At 50.4% G+C, this 18,996-nt stretch overlaps 1 protein-coding gene across 1 annotated transcript in view; it reads left to right on the top strand.

Annotated features, from left to right (window-relative positions):
• Pdia5 (protein disulfide isomerase family A member 5) overlaps nucleotides 1–17,828 on the top strand; it is an 85,418-nt gene extending 67,590 nt beyond the window's left edge. Inside the window, exons 12-17 of the mRNA XM_010619520.2 lie at nucleotides 1,765–1,835; nucleotides 2,307–2,467; nucleotides 6,422–6,552; nucleotides 11,205–11,275; nucleotides 17,097–17,231; nucleotides 17,587–17,828. Of these exons, the coding sequence (XP_010617822.1) occupies nucleotides 1,765–1,835; nucleotides 2,307–2,467; nucleotides 6,422–6,552; nucleotides 11,205–11,275; nucleotides 17,097–17,231; nucleotides 17,587–17,667 (650 nt within the window). The 3' untranslated portion in view covers nucleotides 17,668–17,828. The remainder of the gene's footprint in view (nucleotides 1–1,764; nucleotides 1,836–2,306; nucleotides 2,468–6,421; nucleotides 6,553–11,204; nucleotides 11,276–17,096; nucleotides 17,232–17,586) is intronic.
• Nucleotides 17,829–18,996: the final 1,168 nt, after the last annotated feature.

Below are 18,996 nucleotides of genomic sequence, written 5' to 3' on the forward strand. Positions count from 1 at the left end.
TTTGAGATAGGATCTTGCTAAGTTGCTCAGGCAGGATTCAAACTTGCAGTCTTCCTGCTTCAGCCGCTCAGGAGTGTTGGGTTTACAGGCATGGGCTGCCATGCCCAGCTTTCGTGTTTCATCTCTTGAAGTTATTGTGTATACACTAGATTTCCCCTCTGGACCAAAAAAAAAGCATGGTCCTCTCTGGAAGAGAGGCTGGAAGGGCCAATGGGCTGAAAACTTTTCTCCTCTCTCTTCTGTACTGTACCCCTCCAGGAGTAGGGAGCTCCTGTACAGCTATAGGAGGGTATGAACTTGGACTTTCTTACCCATTGGGCTGTATGAAGCCTTTGAGTTAAGGATCTGAGGTGTCTGTCTGCCATGGGGCCATTTGGAGAGAAGCAGAATGTTAGTGTGGCTATTGCCCAGCTTGCATTCCATCAGGATCTGAGTCCTGGATTGTGTCCTGTTCACAGTGCTCTGTCCAGAAGAGCGTGACAACCCTGCCTGGGAACTGGGTGGTCGGTTAGGTGTCCTGTCATCAGGGGGTAGCCACTCTGGGGTCCCTTGTCCCTGGGAGGAATGGGGCACAACTAGACTGGAGAAGTTAGGTACAGGCAGGAATGGGGTTGAAGGAACAAGACAGGTTCATGTCTCATTGCCACCTGAGGCTGAGATCTGCAGAGTTGGAGACGAGAGCTTTTATCCCCACCTAGGGCTCAGCGGAGGTTAAAAAAAAACTCATTTCATGGCTCAGACACTTCCCGGGAAGATGTGGGAGGTTCCTGATCAAGAGAGCCTTCAACCTTCTGTCTTCCTTTCTTGTCTTTTGTTGTCTTAATAGTCAGAGTTGCAGTGCTCCCAGCTCCCACACAGTATGGCTCCCTGACAGGGCTGAGCCACCTCTTGGCACCCACTGAGCCCAACTGATACCAGGTCCCCATGCAGCCAGCTCCTCTTGAGAATAGCCTTGAGCCAGTCAGGGGCCCCTCAGCATCAGGAGCCAGAAAGCCTTTTTCCTACAGAAATGAAAAAGTTGACTAGTGTTCCAACGTCGTCTGCACGAAGTGCCCATTCTCTTTTCAATGTGTCAAGTTTTATGCTTCATAACATCTGATTGTAAGGAGAGAGCAAAGCAGTCTTTTTCCTGAGAAAGCACTATTAATTTGGAAAGAGCAAGTCAGATCCCTGAGCTGTTGCATCACAGCCTCAATCCTGGGGGAACATTTGGAGCTGAAGCTGTCCCCACACTCGTACTTCTGTGTACTCTCACTCCCGACTTCAGGCCGGAGAAGATGGTGAGGGTGCTTCCTGTGGTGCCAGGAAGCCCACACTGTCTGCAGCATGGCCCCCAGCCGGCTCGATCAGGTTCTCAGCCCACTCTGTGACCTTAGCTGTATGGGCAGTCTTGAGCAGTCACCGGCGCTCGTGGTACCTGTGTCTCCTCATTGTAAAACAGAGACCTCATCAGTTCCTACCTTGAATGCCTGACGTGAGGCTGCAAAGCACTCGATTGGTGCCCAGCACAGCTGCAGTGTATATGTGTTTCATATGTCATTCATGTAGCTCCTCCACTTTTGTCTCTTGGGTAACCTTCCACTGTAGCCTGCCCCGTGGGATCAGGCAGAAGAGTTCTCTTCTGTGAGCTGGCATCTGTCTGCTTCTTTCCCAGGTACCTAGTTTCTGGACATGGAGCAGGACTGTCCTAAGGAGACAGCACAAGGGGGCACATCCCAGAGCCTCCATGCCATAGGAATGGTTTCTTTTCTTTCCCCCACACAGGGTGTGGACACTGTAAGAAGATGAAACCAGAGTTCGAGAGTGCAGCAGAAGTTCTCCATGGAGAAGCAGAGGTAAACACCTTCCCAACCTCTCACCACACCCTTTGAAGAGTTGCTGGCACATAGAACATTGCAGCAGCTTTCCCTGCAAGCCTTGGAGCCACCCTCCCAGTCCTAGAGGTCTGTAGTCCTTCCATGTCTCCCAGTAGACATCGAGGTCGGACAGGGGCCCCTGCCAGGGACAGAGGGATACAGAAAGTTTATGGGGTGCCTTTCTGTGCCTGTGACCTCTGCCTGTGCTCTCTGGGCTCTGGGGCCCTAACTTTGGAGAGCAGGCCCTAGCTGGTCCAGTGTGGCTGGCGGGGCAGACTCCAAAGCCTCACCTCAGCCCTTAAATGTGAAGCGAGGGACATGCCAGCATTCAGCTGCTCCCTGGGATATGTGAGGCAAGCCCAGGAGGGATTGGGGCAGCGCATGGGTTCCTCTTTCCACCAGCACCACGTCTGAGGCTGTAATGCATGGTTGGCCTTTCCCCCATCCCAGAGCTCTGGTGTCCTTGCAGCTGTTGATGCCACTGTCAACAAGGCCCTGGCAGAAAGATTCCACATCTCAGAGTTCCCAACATTGAAGTATTTTAAGAATGGAGAGAAATATGCAGTGCCTGCACTCAGAACAAAGAAGAAGTTTATTGAGTGGATGCAGAAGTAAGTTTCATGGTCTCGGTGGCGCATCCTGACCGTGGCTGTTGGCCCCTGGAAGCAACCTTGAGGAGATGAAGTGAGCTGTAGGGCCCGCTGTCCTTGGTTCAGGACGAACCTGGCCTCGTTGGTTTAGGGCCACCCCCTCATGTGCTGACCCTGCATCCTAAGGCAGCAGGTTCTCAGTAGCCCTCCCAGGGTCAGTCTCCAGAGCTACCAAGTGTATGTTTCCTTTTCTCTGTCGCCGCCTCCCCAGCCTCAGTATCCTCATCTGCATTTTACTCCCATCTATTTGAATGAAGGAAACGTCTCTTCACATCCTGAGCCCGGCTGATTTCACCCCAGTTTTGCTGGTGACTGCCTGGGCCTCCTCTGGTGTCCACAGTCCTGGCTGCTGTGATTTGGGGTTGAGGATAAAGACTTCAAAGAACCCCCCTCAGACGCAAAGGTCATCGTAACGAAGCAACATGAACTGATCGGCCTAACAACAGCAGTTTATTTTCTTACGGTTCTGGAGGCTGGAAGTTAGATATCTAGAGAGTGACAGGGTTAGTTTCACTGGGGGCCTCTCCTTGGCTTGTAGATGGCCAGATCCTGCCTATGTCTTCCCACGGTCTTTCCTGTGTGTTCATCTGTGTCCTTAGGAAGACACCAGTCACATTAGGTTATGGCCTTCCCTAATGACCTCATCCTGACTTAATTATTCCTATAAAGACTCTACCTCCAAAGAAGACTATATTTAAAGGTACTGGAGGCTAAGGCTTCCACATAAGAATTTTGGAAGGACACAGATCGCCCATACAGTCTGCGGGTCCAGAGATCTGAGAAGCTTTGACCCAAAGACCCTGCTCCTCCAAGGAGTTGGAGCGTGTGGTTGCCAGGATTTGTCCTCCAGTGATGGGGCTGAGTGGACCCAGGACACTGATGCCCTGAGAAAGGGAAGAAACCTACAGCCACACTTGAGTAGGCGAAGTGGTTATCAGGACACAGCTGAGTGATCTTTCTTCTGCCTGCCACACCTAGCCACTGCCATACTCAGATACTTACACATCACTTGAGTATTTGAGTATCTCTCCTCATTTCAGCAAGAAAGGGGAAAAATAGAAGCGACCACATTCCATCCTTCGCAGGTACATGAAGTGTGGTGCCCACATGTGAGGTGAGACTTGAGAGCCATGCAAAATAACGGTGCCCTGATAGAGGTGCTGTTAGGTACTTGGATATACATAAACTTTACCTGGCAGGAGGTACATATTTAAGTATGGATTCTAGGATGCCTGTCCCTGAAGCTTTGATTCAGGAAAGCTGCATGGTATTTGGGGGAACTGCAGCATATGGAGTGGGAGCAAAATTAGCAAAGAGCAGGAGAGGCCTCTGGCAAGAGGTGAATGTGCTGGGGAGGTCCTGGCTTCAGTCCCTCCCACATTATCCTGCTCATCCACCAGAGGAGAGTCCTGAGTAGCCAGGGCTTTGACTTAGGGACCAGAGGAAATGGTTTGCCTCTGAAAAAGACAAAGCACTCACTGCCCTTGGGGCTTCTGGTATCTGAAGCAGGTGGCTTATTCACCCCTGCCATTCCAGCATTGCTCTGGGAAGCACCGAGTCCATAGGTGATCGGGCCAGGTCCTCCTGGTGCTGGGCTTGGGGATCAAGAGCCAGGGGGATCAGAGTGGCAGTTGTCAGGCAGCACCCCATGGCTCACCTGGACACAGCACAGGAGCCTTGTCCTTCCTGTGTGTAGTCCCACTCCTGAGAGCCCGAGAAGCATGCTTTTGAGAGCATGGACTTTGGAGTCTGAGAGATCTGCACTCTGGTCATGACCCCAAGCCATGTACTTGACCTCCTGAAGCCCCAGCTTCCCACCTGTGAAACAGAGATAATACTTTTCCACAGACTTGTGGAATTCAGTTAGACTATTGTGAAAAGTTCCTAGCACTAGACGTCACATAAAAATACTCAAAGAAAGGAAGTGAGTTAGTACTGATTCTAGCCACTGTGGGCTGGGAGCTTTAACTGACAATATCAGTGCACAAGGGATCATGCCACTCATTGTTTATAGAGTTTTGTTTTTATTTTCCCCAGGGCTGGTGATCAAACTCAGAGCCTGGCACATTGGCAGACAAGTACTCTGCCACTGAGCTATATTCCTAGCCCCCTACTTTCCTGTCGTGTGCCTTGTTTGTCCACAGATCCTATTGCGGCCACAGTTTTTATTCCCGTTTCATTGATGAAGAAACTTAGGGTCAGAATGGTTAAGGGTCTACCCAGGGACAGATAACAGTTCTTTCAGGTACTCAGAAAGGAGCCTTCAGGTATGAGGAGCAGATGGCTCTAGGGAAAGAATTGAGGCTTCTCACCCAGAAGCAGGGTGAGCAGACGGTGCTAGCTGAGGTGTATGATGTTTGCTGGTGTGTGCACAGGTGGCCAAGCTGCGGGTGCCAGAGGCAGCCTTGGGAGGCAGCATTCAGGTTAAAGGCAGAGCAGAGAGGTCAGTTTGTTAGTGTCAACACTGGAGCCAGGGGACCTGGAGAACAAAGGAAAAGGAGGATGACAGGAAGGCTCAAAGAAGCCAGGCATGCAGGGGCCATGACCACAGGGAAAGGTTGGAGGAGGAAGGAGGAGGAGTATGTTCTAAGTCTTGGGTTTGAGGTGGCAGTGGGACCTCTAGTGGAAATACCTGAAAAACACCCAGAAGCAAGGTCTTGGAGGAGAGGTCAGGGCTAAAGTCACCCTCAGCCACTGGGGTTACTAAAGCCATGCATGGGGTAAGATGTTTGAAAACTTCAGAGGCACTGAGTAGAAGAGCCAGAAAATAGGGCTGTGGGATAGGCATGGTGTGGGATGCTGTGGGTACTGAGTATTGGGGTGGTTTGATGCCACACTCAGGAGGGTGCCAGGCTGATTGTGCAGGGAACATGGTGAGAGTGCAGGGGCAGACACTGCAGCTTGTACAGTCCACCCCACCCAGACACTTGTCAGAGAAGGAAGAGAAAGAGACCTTCAGTTGTAGATGGGAGCAAGGGCAGCAAAGTCTTTAAAAAGAGCCTCAGGACTCTTGTAGTCAGTTTTCTGTTACTGTAACTATTGCCTGAGATAGCTTACAAAGGAAAAAGTTTTAGTTCAGCTTACAGTTTTGGAGGTTTCAGTCCATGGTTGATTAGCAGTGACTTGAAACCTCCCATTAGGCCCCACCTCTGAAATTCTCCACCACCTCCCATCCTTCCAATGGTGGAGAATTTCTGGAAAATGAACCCCTAACACATGGGCTTTTGGGGACACTCAAGCTCCACACTGCAGTGAGCTCCATCCCAAGTGAGGCAGATGGAGGGAGCTGATGGAGAGGCAGAGACTGAAGTGCCTGTAGACATTCAGCACCTGCCGTTGATTGGAGCTTCCAGGTTCTCAGTAAATGTCAGCAGTCTGATGAGCTTTGCATGCACTGTTTCTGCTCTCTATCCAGACCCAAACATAGGCGCCACTGTCGTCATTTAACAGAAAGGGAAGGCTTAGGGGGATTGGGCAATTTACCTAAGGTTACGCAGCTGTCAGGTAATCTGGATCTCAGTCCAGGCCTGCCTCACTGTTTGGCCTGTACTGTCTCCACCAGAACAAAAGCTTAGGAGCAAGAGGTAATGGAAGGTCAGCTAGGATCCTCTGAGAAGCAGAAAGGAGGGACTGGGGAGCAAGGTGGAGGCGTTGGCCCAGGGATGATGGCCCACACCCAAAGAGGCGCCTGTCAGGCCCCTACCGCTTCACAGAGTGGCCCCACTATAGTAGGAGCCCTCTTTGCAGATGGTACAGATAGGTTGGTGTCTAAACTGAGGTTTTTCAGTGAACTTTCAGAAAGACCACAAAGGGATCCCTTCCTGTGTGTTCCCAGGGGGCTGGGGTGTGGTGGTGGGCACACCTGTGTGTCATGATCTCTCCTCAACTCTGTCCCCCCTCTCCTGGCTTCCACAGCCCCGAGTCTCCCCCGCCACCAGAGCCCACGTGGGAAGAACGACAGACAAATGTGTTCCATCTGTCAGGGGACAACTTCCGAGACACCCTGAAGAAGAAGAAACACACCTTAGTCATGTTCTATGCCCCTTGTAAGTAGCTTGTGCTCATGAGGAGTGAGGTAAGAGTGTTGCCTCCCCAAACAAGAAGACTTCCACTCTCACCTGCAGGGCCAAGGCAGCTGCCAGTCAACTCCATGGTCATCTCAACTAGAAGCCAGGCTGCCAGGTTTCCTTCCAGGCTAGGAGGGTCTCAGAAATCCAGAGCAGCCTCCTGTCAGCCCCATGAAGTACTCACCCATTTTGGAGATGTGTTAGGCCTAAAGCCCTTTGCTCCTGTGTGTGCCAGGGACCAGTCTCTTCATATCCCTGGGCTCTTCCATGCCACCTGCTCCACCACCATTTCTTTCCCAGCACTCCTTCAGACCCTCACTTCCCCCTCAGGACAGTGGAACCCCCTCCCCTGACCTTCCTGGTGGCTCTGAGCTGTGTTGGTTGACGCTGTGGTACAGGGACAGGCACATCAACACCCACACCCCCGTTGATTCTCATTTTAATCAAAGCTTAAGCTGAGGAAGTGACACATTTGCTAATATTGGTGTTTGTGACCTCAGGTTTTTGTGTATTCCCATTTTAAAGTTGTTAATTGACACTTAAAAAGAAAGGTTCTTAGAAATTCCCACTCTTCAGTTGCCCTTCTCTCTCTCCTCCAGGTTACAGCTCAGCTTAATGGAGTGAGGATAATAAAAGCCACCATCTACAGAGAAGCCAGGCAGCTCAATCTAGTCATAAACCCACTCAGTTGTAGCCAACCCTCCTGCTTGCTCCCCTCCGGCTCCCACTACTCCCCTGCTCAAGAGTCAGTAATTCACGTCTCTTCTCACTCTCACTGTCTGAGAGGGCCCATGGCCCACCTGGTCCAGGGCTTCAGACTACATCTCTCAGGCGAGCAGCAAATCCTGGCAGCCTCACTGCTCTTTGGCTTTGTAAGACTTGTTCCCCGTTCCTTACAGAATTTCACATGGTCTTCATCAGTCTTTCACGTCCCCAAAAGCCTGAGCCGATTTTGAGAAGTTAACATCTTCTTTCAGTGCAGAGGGGATCAAGGGCTGAAACCCAGGAGATGTGGGACTTGACCAGGCCTTATGGCAAGTTGGTGACAGGCCCTTCCTGAAGCCTGAGTGGCTCTGTGTCAGAGTCACAAGACAATTCAGTAAAAGTTTCTTCAGAGAGCAAGCACCTGGCTATGGGAGAGTCCTTGGCTAGCAACCATGTACAACAAAGTACAGACCAAATTCTTTCCCCTAGAAATGCCCTCTCTCCTGGCCAACCTTCTGGGCCTCTCTCACGCTCAGCCCTGACTGAGGATTGCTATGTAGGCCCACTGGCTGCTGGAGCAGGCAGATTCCCAGTGCACCAGGGAATCTGAGTAGAGACTCCCACCCTGCTGGGCTGCTAAGCCCATCCTCCTCCCTTTCTCTCTTCCTTCTTTCCTGCTTTCCTTCCTCACATAACACCTCTATTTTGGGCAGTGTCCAGGGCCTAGGATACAAGAGAAGGATCCGGGTCTCAAAGGCTCCCAGTTTGTTCTTACAACTAATGCAGTCCATTCAGGGCAGTGTCACTCAGTGACTCAGCCTCTGACAAAGGGCTTTGGCCTTACAGTTTATCCAGCTCTCTCCCTATACTCTTCTGTGGCAGATGATAGGTACTTACTCTCTATAAAGGACATAAACACTGCAGAAAGGCCGGCAGTAAAGTCAAACCTGGTAAAGGTGTAAAATTAAAAAGCCACACCTTGCTCCTCACAGCCAACCTCTCCCCACCCCCCACCTTGCATAGCTTTTTACCCCCCTACCTCCCACCCACTCTGACATCTTGCCTTTCCCCTGCCCTGTTACTTCACCCCAGCATTTCTGCTCCCTCGTGCCCGCCCCTACCTCCTGTCTCCTGGGTTCTAGCAGATTGTCCTGCTTCTGTGTCATTGCTCTCTGCTGTGTGGTCCAGCCCTGGTCTGCCTTTCCTGAGCTAGCCTGGCCAAGCCCCTGGATCCAGGGTTCTGCACCCCAGCCCCAGTCTTTGCTCCTTTCTCCCTACTCTGGAAGACTTCCTTGGTTTCCTGCTCCTAAGGGGGGTGTCCCTTTTTTTTGTTGTTGTTTTGGGGTTTTTTTTGCTTTTTTAAAATTTTATTTATTTATTTATTTATTTTTGTGCCAGGGATCGAATTCAGGTCCTTGTGCTTGCAAGGCAGGCAGGGGAACCACTGAGCTAAATCCCTGGCCTGGGGGTCCCTTTTTAAAAATAAATAAATAAAAGCCAAAATATTTACTTTTAAATTGTACCACTCTGGCCCACCTCACTCCACGAAAACATCTTCATCAGCCTGCCCTTCATTCGCTCATCTGCCACACCCTTTCTTTCGTATAGTGAGAAAATGAGGTGTAACAAAGGGCATTAATCTGAGGCTGCAGTGTTTTAAATCGATGGGAGAGGAATCTACACGAGTCCGACAGTTGTCTCTATGCTTTCAATAAGCAAAAAGGCTAAAACGGAAACATTTACAGGGAAGCCAGATTTTTTTTTTTTTTTTAATTTATTTTTGGTACTGGGCATCAAACTCAGGACCTTGCACTTCTGAAGCAGGCGGTGGAACCACTGAGCTAAATCCCCGGCCCAGGGAAGCCAGATTCTGAGGAAGGGATAGGTTACTTTCAGCCGACCTAATGCTGTTAGTGGATCCTTGCCATTCACAAGGGGCCTGTAGCTGCCCACAGGAAAAGTCTCTGATACACGTTGTTATCCAGGAGATCGTGCTCTTTAAATATTTCGATAATTATATAACAACCCTCCTTTGTAGTGTGATGTTTTCATGAATTTGAGCTTCTTTCCCTTCTGTTAAGTCAAATTAATTGCCATTTTAGGCAATTGCAAACTCATCCATGTAGGCTAACGCTCAGTACTTTGTCTCGTTCGGTTCTGATGTACCCCGTGAGCCCCTCCCTGTCACCCCCACCCGGCTCAGGCCAGCCGACCGTTCTGCCAGCTAGGCCGTTTGGGAAGACTCAGCCACCTCAGGAACCAGCTCATGTGCTGAACTCAGATTAAATTTTTAGCTGAGCCTTCCTTTGGTTTTACAAAATCCTTTGAAATACTAGTCATTATTACCTTATTCTAAAAGGAGAAAGAGAAGAGCAAGGCCATTTCTCTTCCCTGCCGTGTCATCCCTCGTCGGGTCCCCCAAGGCAAGAGTGTGCAGGCTGTTTGTCAGGAAGTTGTAGCTGGAACCAGGTCTGCTCGTGAGGCACATTGCCTCTCCCACGTGTGTTCTGAACAGGACTCATTACCGCAACCAAGTCAAAACTGGTCTGTCCTCCGGGCGGTTACATTCCCCAGTGTCTGGGGAACAGTTGAGAAAGGAGATGGGATGGGTTTGTCTTCTGATTTGCTCATGCCGTGGGAAAGGCCTGAGAAGCATGCAGCTTCCTGAGTGCACTGTGACGAGAGGAAAGAGTGGCCTTGACCTTGCAGTGCCGCTGGAGGGCTCAGGGTGACATACAGACTAAGAGACGAGACCACAGAGGAAGGGCACACACCTCTAGCATACCATGGGCCCTCATCTGCTAACAGGCCGGGCCTTTTTATCCTTTAACAGGAAGTGTCTGGGGATTTGGGGACTGCCCTTGACCTCAGTCATGAAGCAGAGATTTGCCATTGTGCCTGGGACAAGAGGGGAACGTAGTAGGCTTGGGGAATCCTGAGCAAGATTGCTTTTTTCTTCCATTAAGTTTATTGGTACATTTTAGGTATACAATACAGTTATATTCATCATTAGGATCATACCTTTGCATGATGTATCTTGGTTCCTATTTTTTCCCCATTCCCCTGCCCTCTCTTTACCCCCTCCACCCTTCCCTATTTACTAAGACTTTCTTTCCATGTTTTTGCTTTTTCTCATATGCTTAGTTTTTGTTTTGTTCTTTGACCTATTTTTTTCCTTATTGAGTTTATTGGTACATTTTAGGTGTACAGTACAGTTACGTTCATCATTGGGATCTTGTACCTTTACATGACAACGCTTGGTCTTCATTTTTTCCCCTATCCCTGCCCTCCCTTCACCCCCTCCTCCCTTCCCTATTTACAAATACTTTATTTCCATTTTTTCATTTTCTCATGCTTTTTTTTCCTTTTCCCTTATTACCTTTCCCCTACCCTTCCCATTTCCCCTACACCTTTAGTCCTTTTCTTCCTATTTCACATTGTCATTTATATCATTAGGATCTTATGTACTGTTATAGTTTTTCACACCAGAGAAACTATTCGGTATTTATACATGTGTGACATTTATTATATTATATACTCTTAAGTGAAATAAATAAGTCTCATATGCTTTTTTCTTAAGCCCAAAGCTCCCTCTGTGCCCTGGTTCAGGTCTTCCTAGCCCAAAAGCAGCATCTTTGGAAGGGGCCTGCAGAGCAAGACACTAGTGACCCATCTCTTAGCCAGGGTGGCAGATGGGAGGTCCTGGGCAGGAGGGTACCAGTGCTTGTGGTAGAGACTTCTACAAAGCACCCAGGCCCACAGATGAGGTGTGGGGGCTGTGTACATGGCAAAGGTGACACGTGTACCCTGACGTGAGAGTGAGCAGGGTGTAGGGCTCTTCAAAAGCCATCTCTGGAGGTTTTAGGAAGCAGCCCCTGCCTCTATATCCTCCTAGTATATGTGACATTCTGTCCCCTCTCACACAGGGTGCCCACACTGTAAGAAGGTCATCCCACACTTTACTGCTGCTGCTGATGCCTTCAAAGATGACCGAAAGGTAAGGATACCTCTTACCTGTTGTCCCACTCCAACTTTGCCCTGCCACTAACTGCTACACTATCTTCCCTACCAGTTAGATCTCTGTCCCTAAATAGATCCAGTTCTGCTGAGGCCTATGAGCAGGGCATCCCCTGGGACCCAGGACAGTCTTTCTCTTCATACAAGGCAGAGCAGGCTGGATTAGTGCTGCAAAACCAACTGAAAGGCTACAGTGAAAGCATTATAGTACCTCCCTAGAGGAGGGGATGGTAAGAGGGGTAATGTATTTATTTTTGTAGTGCTTGCATATTTTTACAGTAGGATTGTAGTCATGCATCACTTATGTAATTAAAAATACAAATAAAGCCAGGTGTGGTGGCGCACTCCTGTAATCCCAGCACTCGGGAGGCTGAGGCAGGAGGATCACTATGAGTTCAAGACCAGCCTGGGCTGAGTTCCAGGTCAGTCTCAACTACATAGTGAGACCCTGTCTCAAAAACCCAAAAAATAAAAAATAAATTAAAAAATACAAATACAAATAAAAACCCTCACAAAAGTCAAGTGGAGGAGGCTGAGGTGGAAGACAGCCAGGCCATGCCAGAGGATCTTCATCCTACCTGAGCAAAAGGCCCCACAGCTGCCAGCTGATGAAGCATAAAATCAACAAGCTGGAGCTGTAGATTGGATTAGGGTGCGGGTACCAGGCACATCCCCCTGAATGGCTCCAGCCCCAGGGATGTATGTGGCTTCTGGGCAGGGTTTATTGGGCAGGCAAGCCCTGGTGCCCAGGGAAGTCCTGTCAACTCCCAGTCCTTGGGTTCCCTTCTAGGGTCATTGCTTGATTAGTTGATTGATTGATCAGTTGACTGATTTTAGTTCCAGGATAGAGCCCAGGGCCTTAGCCAGTCATGGTGGCAGATGCCTATAATCCCAGCACTTGAGAGGCTGAGACAGGAGGATCACCATGAGTTTGAGGCCAGTTTGGGCTATGTAATGAGTTCAAAGCCTGAACTACATAGTGAGACCCTGTCTCAAAAAAACAAACAAATGAACAAAAAGAACTCAGGGCCTTGGGCATACTAGGCAAAAGCTCTGCCACTCTTCCCACCCATCCTCTCACCCTCCAGCCCTCACGTTCCCTTTTTATCTCAACAATCAGGCTGCAGGTAAAAATAGTTCTGAAGATTCTTCCAAGCCCTGAACTCAGTTGTGGGAACCTCTCAGCTAATGGGCCCCAGAATGGGATCCATTCGCAGACCCAGGGTCATGTGTGTTGCTGTGGCACCTCTTTGCTTAGGTAGAATCCTCAGCTAGGCCAGCCAGGCTGGAAGGAGGCAGGGCCTAGCTCAGCAGGGAGACCTGGATAGATCTAGCCATGGATAGATCACAACGGCAGCCCAGGGTGGGAGGGGCCCATATGAAGCAGCACTAGATTACATACAGTCCTTGGTAGGGGCAGACAGTGCTGGGATTACTTTGCTGGGATGATAAGAACATAAGGAGACAATAAGCCAAGCGGGTATACAAGAACAAGAAATGGTTTTTTCTCTCTGCCTGCCACTTGTCCTAAATTGACATGAGTACAGCAGGATGGGGCTCCCAAGGTCCCATCTCCATCACCAGTCCCACCCGCTTATGTCACACCACAGAGTGGTTGCTCCTGCTCTGAGAGCTCTGGAGATGTCTGGGCTGGAATAGCTGCCACTCACATCAGCGCCATCACCCCTCTCTCAGAGCACTCACTGTGCTCCAGGTAGACGATGATGGCCGAGGTTGGCGGTCACCCTGTTCCCAGGCTGCTCAGTTGTCCACAGGCCCCAGGAGATCTGTGCAAGGATCCTCAGGCACTCCAGATACGTGGATCCTGGACCTGCTTCTCTAGCCTCTGCTGGGAAGTGTCTACCTTATGAGGGAGCAGGGGCCAGGGAGGCCAGGGAACGCTGGAGAACAGTCCATGTTGATGTGATTCTGCTGTGCCACTAGACTACTGCTGGGGCTGTCTGGAGCCAGTCCTGTGGCCTGACATATCAGCATAGGTGCAGCCAGCTTGCCAAGGCCACAGTGGGCAGCCAAGAGCCATCCTTCCTCTCTTCACCACTCCTCCACCAAAGCACAGGGCCCCACTTCCTTCTTGCCCTCTTCCTCTTACCGATACATCTTTGAACATCTTTTAAGGTAGGCCAGTAGTGCTGCTGGCCATTCTCTTGGTTTGTTCCCTCTGTTCTTCCTTCCAGCTTTCTTTATTCCAAGCCAAGGACCACTGTCACCTGTTTCAGGAACCCACTTCTCCATCTGTCCATTAGAGCAGCTGGCCTGCCCACCTGAGATTCCTGGAGGTTCACCAGTAACAGGAGCACTCAGGATCAGCCTCTGGTTTGGGGGCCAAAGTTGTTGGTGCCCATTCTGGGCTCCAAGCATGATACAGGATTGCAAGGTGTCATCCTGTAAATGTCAGATCCAGGTCTCTCAAAGGTGCTTTTCTTGTGCTGGGCATAGGCTGGTCCACCCTCTCCTTTTACTCATGAGGGATCAAGGCCCAGAGAGAGGGTATGGCTCTTGTCCGGGGAGGCCCACTGAGTCAGTAACAGTCAGAACTGGGTCTTCTACCTCCCTGGTTTTCTTGACACCCCCTGCTGCCACCTCTTAACCAGAGTTATTTTTCTTTTCCACCCCGCAGCCAGTTCCAGTTCCTCCCCAATCAATATGCAGTTGGTTCTTCACTTCCATTTTCATAGCCAAAGTCAATATTAGCTCCTGCAGAGATTTATTTTACTGAATCAATAAAGCTGTGTGAGGCAGCTCATATTTTAGCTGGGACACCTCCGACCCCTCCCTCTTGGGAGCTCCTGCTTACTTGGGAACTTCATCGGTTGACATGCTAGTGGAGAGAGGGCCACAGACTATTAAGTGTTGGAATGGGTGGTGTTATTGAAAGGCTTGGAGGACACGAGCTCGTGGCAGAAGGCTGGTGAAGTGGACAGGGCTGGGCTACTGGGAGGAGCTCACTTTCACTGCATGTCGAAGTACCCCCAGTCTGGACATGGGGATGGCTGGCAGAGATGTGAAGGTCATCCCAGGGGGTGGCCACAAGGCAGCAGGCACCCTTCTCCATGGCTGCCCAGGCCACTGCTGTAATCCAGCTGTGCTGTATCGGAGCTCCTGTTTATAAGACTGGCCCCCTACCCGCAGGCATAGTGACAAAGAGCTCTCCTCTTACTCTGATGACTAGATGTCATGGCAGTCCTCATATTACAGATGAGGGGAGAAGTTAAATGACCAGTCCCAAGTTCTGTGGGTAGAAAGGGGCAGTATCAGAACAGACCACACAGGCATGGACAGAGTTTGAATCTCCCAGAAGAAGACCCAACCCCTGGGCACATGTGGGGAGCTGATTTGACAGGTGGTCTCATGAACCATCAGGAAGGATCAGAAAGGGAAGGAGACATCACCAGTGCATTATGGGCAGATGGCTCTGGGCAGTGGGGCCCAGTCCCACAAGAGACCACTATAAAGAGACATGCCAGCATCAGCCCACTTGACCCCCATCTGTCATGGGTTTTGCGTCCAGCTCCTTGGGGCTGAGAGGAAGCACTTAGGCTGAGGCCTACAGGAAGTGTGATGGTAAGTGCTGGGCAGAGGGGACTGAGCCTGTGTGCCCAGGAACTTGTACCAACTGCCATAGAACAAACCCAGAAACCATGGGCATGCCCATGGTGCTGCAGGTGACTGGTGCCCATCTGGAGTGTTCTAATAGGGCAGGTGTCTAGGCAGGTGAACAGCACTGAGAAGTGGATTTGCCACCTCCCAAAGACTCTAAACTGGCCCTATGGGGAGAGCCACGCTTGTCCCCTGTGTCTCGTAGATACTGCACATGGATTCTTTGTTGCCGCTGAAGTTATATTCTGTGTATGCAGCTGACCATGAGTGTAAGGGATTCAGAAGTGGTACAGATTTTTAATTTTGTAGATTTATAAAACTGTATACTACATTTCCAACAGCTCCAGGGCATGTATACAGATTAAATTCATAATTTAAAGCAGATGCAGGGAGAGCAGCAGCCTGGAGCAATGTTCATCAGACACTCTCACAGCCTGACGGAGGAGCAGTGGCCTCTGGCCCAAGGCTGGACACAGAGAGCCCTCCGTGGCCAGCTGCGCAGATGCAGAGTGGTAGACGCGCCTGTCTGAGGAGTGAAACCCTGCTCTCCGATGACCACAGGAGCATCTGCCTCCCGCTTCTAAGTAATTCAGAAAACACTTTAGCGGGTGAGCTGGGGCTCCCAGCAGCCTGTCGGGGCCACCTGGCGGCCTACATAGGTGCTGGTGAAGAGTGCGCTTAGTTAGCAGCTGGGGGAGACAGCTGCCTCTCTGCCCTGGCCGGCTGCTGCCTGTGGGAATGCGGGGCCAGTGCCATCAGATCTTCTGACGTTTAGAGAAGCTGGAAAGCCTCTTCTGGCTCCTCTCTCTGTTGGCAGCTAATTCAAATTTATTTTCTTTTTAAATTCTTATGTGGGCCAAATAGAACAGGACTGAGAGCCAGCTAGGGATCGTGCGCAGTGGGTTTGCAAACTGCACTCCAGTAAGTCTGACTGTAGCACACACTCTGGGGCCGAAGAGGTGGGAGAGAAGCGTGAGGTGCAAGAGGACAAGGCGGCCCTCTGTTGCCCAGGGGAGGCCAGACCCCTTCCTTACTCTGGCTGTCAGCCGTGCAGCTCAGAGAACAGCGAGGTGCCCGCTCATCTGAGCACAAGGCAGATGACCAATAGACCTGGCCATTGGTGGCCTGCAGAGTTCTCCTACCTGAAAGGGGGAGGATGTCCATCCATCCTAAGGTGAATAACCAGCAGCCGAAGAATCGTGGTTTTTCAGCCATCTTCAACTGTCTTACTGAAGCATGCTTTTAAAATTTCTTCAGCAAATTGCTTGGGCTCTAAAATGACCTCATGTCTCATGTGGCAGATGCTTGATGACTGGACTTTGTCAGGGGCCCCCTGGCATCTGAACAGAGTGGCACATGGCAGACTTCAGTAAAGGTTGCCTGGTGAAAAGACTTCCTTCCCATCTAAACCCGCCCTTCCCCTCTTCTAAGACTCTTCTATATTGTGTCTTGCCATTAATGGACTTCTTATGTAGTTTGTGGCCTTTAAAAAACAAAACAAAAAAACAAACAAAAAAACCACCTCCCATATCTGTTTTACTCCCTCTTGTCTTGAAAAAACAACAAATCATAAGGAAAATCTTCCCAGCACATGGAATTTGACAGATGAGCAAAGAGAGGCCAATGGCCAACTTCACGACCTCTTTCTGGCTAAAAATGTGATTGATTCAGAAATGCTAATCTCCTCCTTCCCTGTTTCCAGCCTGTGCTCCTCCCCAGCTTTCTGCTCTTATCTGCCCTCCGGCCTTGCTTCCGGTGGTGAATAGTGCAGAGCGCTTTGTCCCTCTGGCATCAGGCCACCTCCATCATGGCTCACATCGCACCACCTTCAGGTTGCCTCATTGCTCAGCTCTCTGCCCCGGCCCTGAGCTCCTAGCAGGGACGAGCAGGGTCGGGGGTCAGTAGAAGTGACTGTCACAGCAGCTGACATGTACTAATCCCCCCCAGGTCTTATGCTCCCCAGCCTCACTTGTCTCCTTCTCCCTAACATCCCTATGACTCAGGTTTTATATCATAATACCCATCTTATGGTTAAGGAAATGATCCATTTTTGTTAAGTCTTAAGGGACAAGTAGCCAAGATTTGTACTTGGGAAACTTGATTTCAGAGCTCTTGCTTGTCACTTTGGTCCAGCAATACCCTGGCTGAGGCACCCGAGTTCACTCTCCCCGCTTCACCCCTAGATTGCCTGTGCAGCCGTGGACTGTGTCAAAGATGGGAACCAGGACCTGTGTCAGCAGGAGGCCGTGAAGGCCTACCCCACATTCCACTACTACCACTATGGAAAGTTTGCTGAAAAGTACGATGGCGACCGGACGGTAGGTTGGGAAAGCATCTGCCTGGATCCCTTCATGCTGATGGAGACCAGAAACAGGAAGCAGCCACCTAGCAGGGCAGGAAAGTGAGACCCCCAGAAAGCTTAGCAGTCAGCTGTGATGATCCACACTGACAAGACATAGGCCCTGGACCTGTCCCAGAGCCAGGATAGATTCTGGGGTGCGGAGTTTCCTTGCCTGCTACCCAGGGCTGGCCTCGGAAGCCAAGTAGGCCCTCCCTGTCAGTCTGCCCACTCTCTGAGCTCTCAGGGGTCGCTGGGAAGGGGCAAGGAGGTAGTGTGCACTTGGGTCAGAGGTTGAAGTCTCTCTTTTCTCTCCTGCCTCCCCTTCCCTACAGGAATTGGCATTTACCAATTTTATTCGAACCCTCCGGGAAGGAGACCTAGAGAAACTAGGGAAAAGGAAGGAGGAGTTGTAATTTCTGCCTCAGAGGAAGCTTTCCCATTACACTGTGAATGATACCTCTTTTGTTGTTCTTTCTGAATTTTCCACATGTTCTGAAGACAAAGTTTTTTATAGCCGCTTCTGGCCTTTTGTACAATTTTGAAATAAAATCAAACCATTTATTTGGTAGAGTGGTTTATTCTCTTGGAGCCTATGCTCAGGCTTTTGCAGAGACAGAGAATTGTGTCTCCAGCACTTCACATCCTCCGGGTGGTGGAAAGCCACACTTCACTGTCACATCTGTACCAAGAGGGCTCCTGGGGACCTGGGACTCTGATCTCTACCCACCATTGGAAAGCGCAACTGGACCACAAAATGCCCTGTTGGGGAAAGGCTATATACTGAGGGGAGCATTAGGTGACCAGGGTCTCGAGGTACTAAAGCAACCAGTACCTAGGCATTGGATCATTGCAGTTCGGGTTGTGGTGAGTTTTCCTGGAGCTCATTTGCACATATCTCTTTCTCTGTTTCCATCTCCTATCTCCATTTCTTCCTCTTCCTCCACTAAGGCAATCAAGTAGCCACTTAGGGCCAAGAGACCTGCAGTGGTCCATCCTGGGCCAGCAACCTCAGCCCTCCACCCCACGTCCTCCATGGTTGGACAGCTCGCTCTGCCTCCTGCCTGTGGACATCTCTTTCCTGACCCCTGTCCTGCTACTCCTCCCATGGTCTGCAGCCCTGTGGGACTCCTCCAGGCCTATGTTCAGCAGGGCAGTTAGAGCTCCCGCACTTTGTTCTCTATGGGCAGTGAAACAGCCTCACTCTGGCTGTTCTGCCTTGAGTCTAAGTAGTGTCCTAGGTTTGGATTTAAAGGGACCTGCATACACTACAGTGCTCAGTGACCTTGCTGGGAGTGGCCTACAAGGACAGCCCTCCTCTCCTGGACCCTACCTCTGTCGTTTCTGCCACAGGATCTGCTGAAAGGAGGACAGAGCTACACAGAGCCTCAGGGTTTCTCACAGGATCTGCTGACTATGGGGCCACTATGTTCAGCTCCACTGAATGAAATCCACGTGATGAGAGCCCCTGTTCTGAGGCTTCCCAGCTTCCCTTGGCCCCGAAGCACCCACTTCTTTGGCAGTGTCACCTGTACTTCCCCATGAAGGGATGGGTCTGAAGGAAAGAAGCGTCCACTTAAACATTATTAATATACACTTACTGAGCTCCTACTGGGGACTGTGCTGTCATAAAAGGGTACATTTAATCCTGACTCGGTACTGTGTACCCATTCCTGCCAGCCCCTCCGAGATAGAGCATGTACAAATGTGCTCATGGATGTCCTTCGTGGTTATTCGGAGTATGT

Source organism: Fukomys damarensis, unplaced genomic scaffold (genome assembly GCF_012274545.1).
Source record: "Fukomys damarensis isolate Sample0158 unplaced genomic scaffold, DMR_v1.0_HiC HiC_scaffold_24, whole genome shotgun sequence".
In the NCBI taxonomy this organism is placed as follows: Eukaryota; Metazoa; Chordata; class Mammalia; order Rodentia; family Bathyergidae; genus Fukomys; species Fukomys damarensis.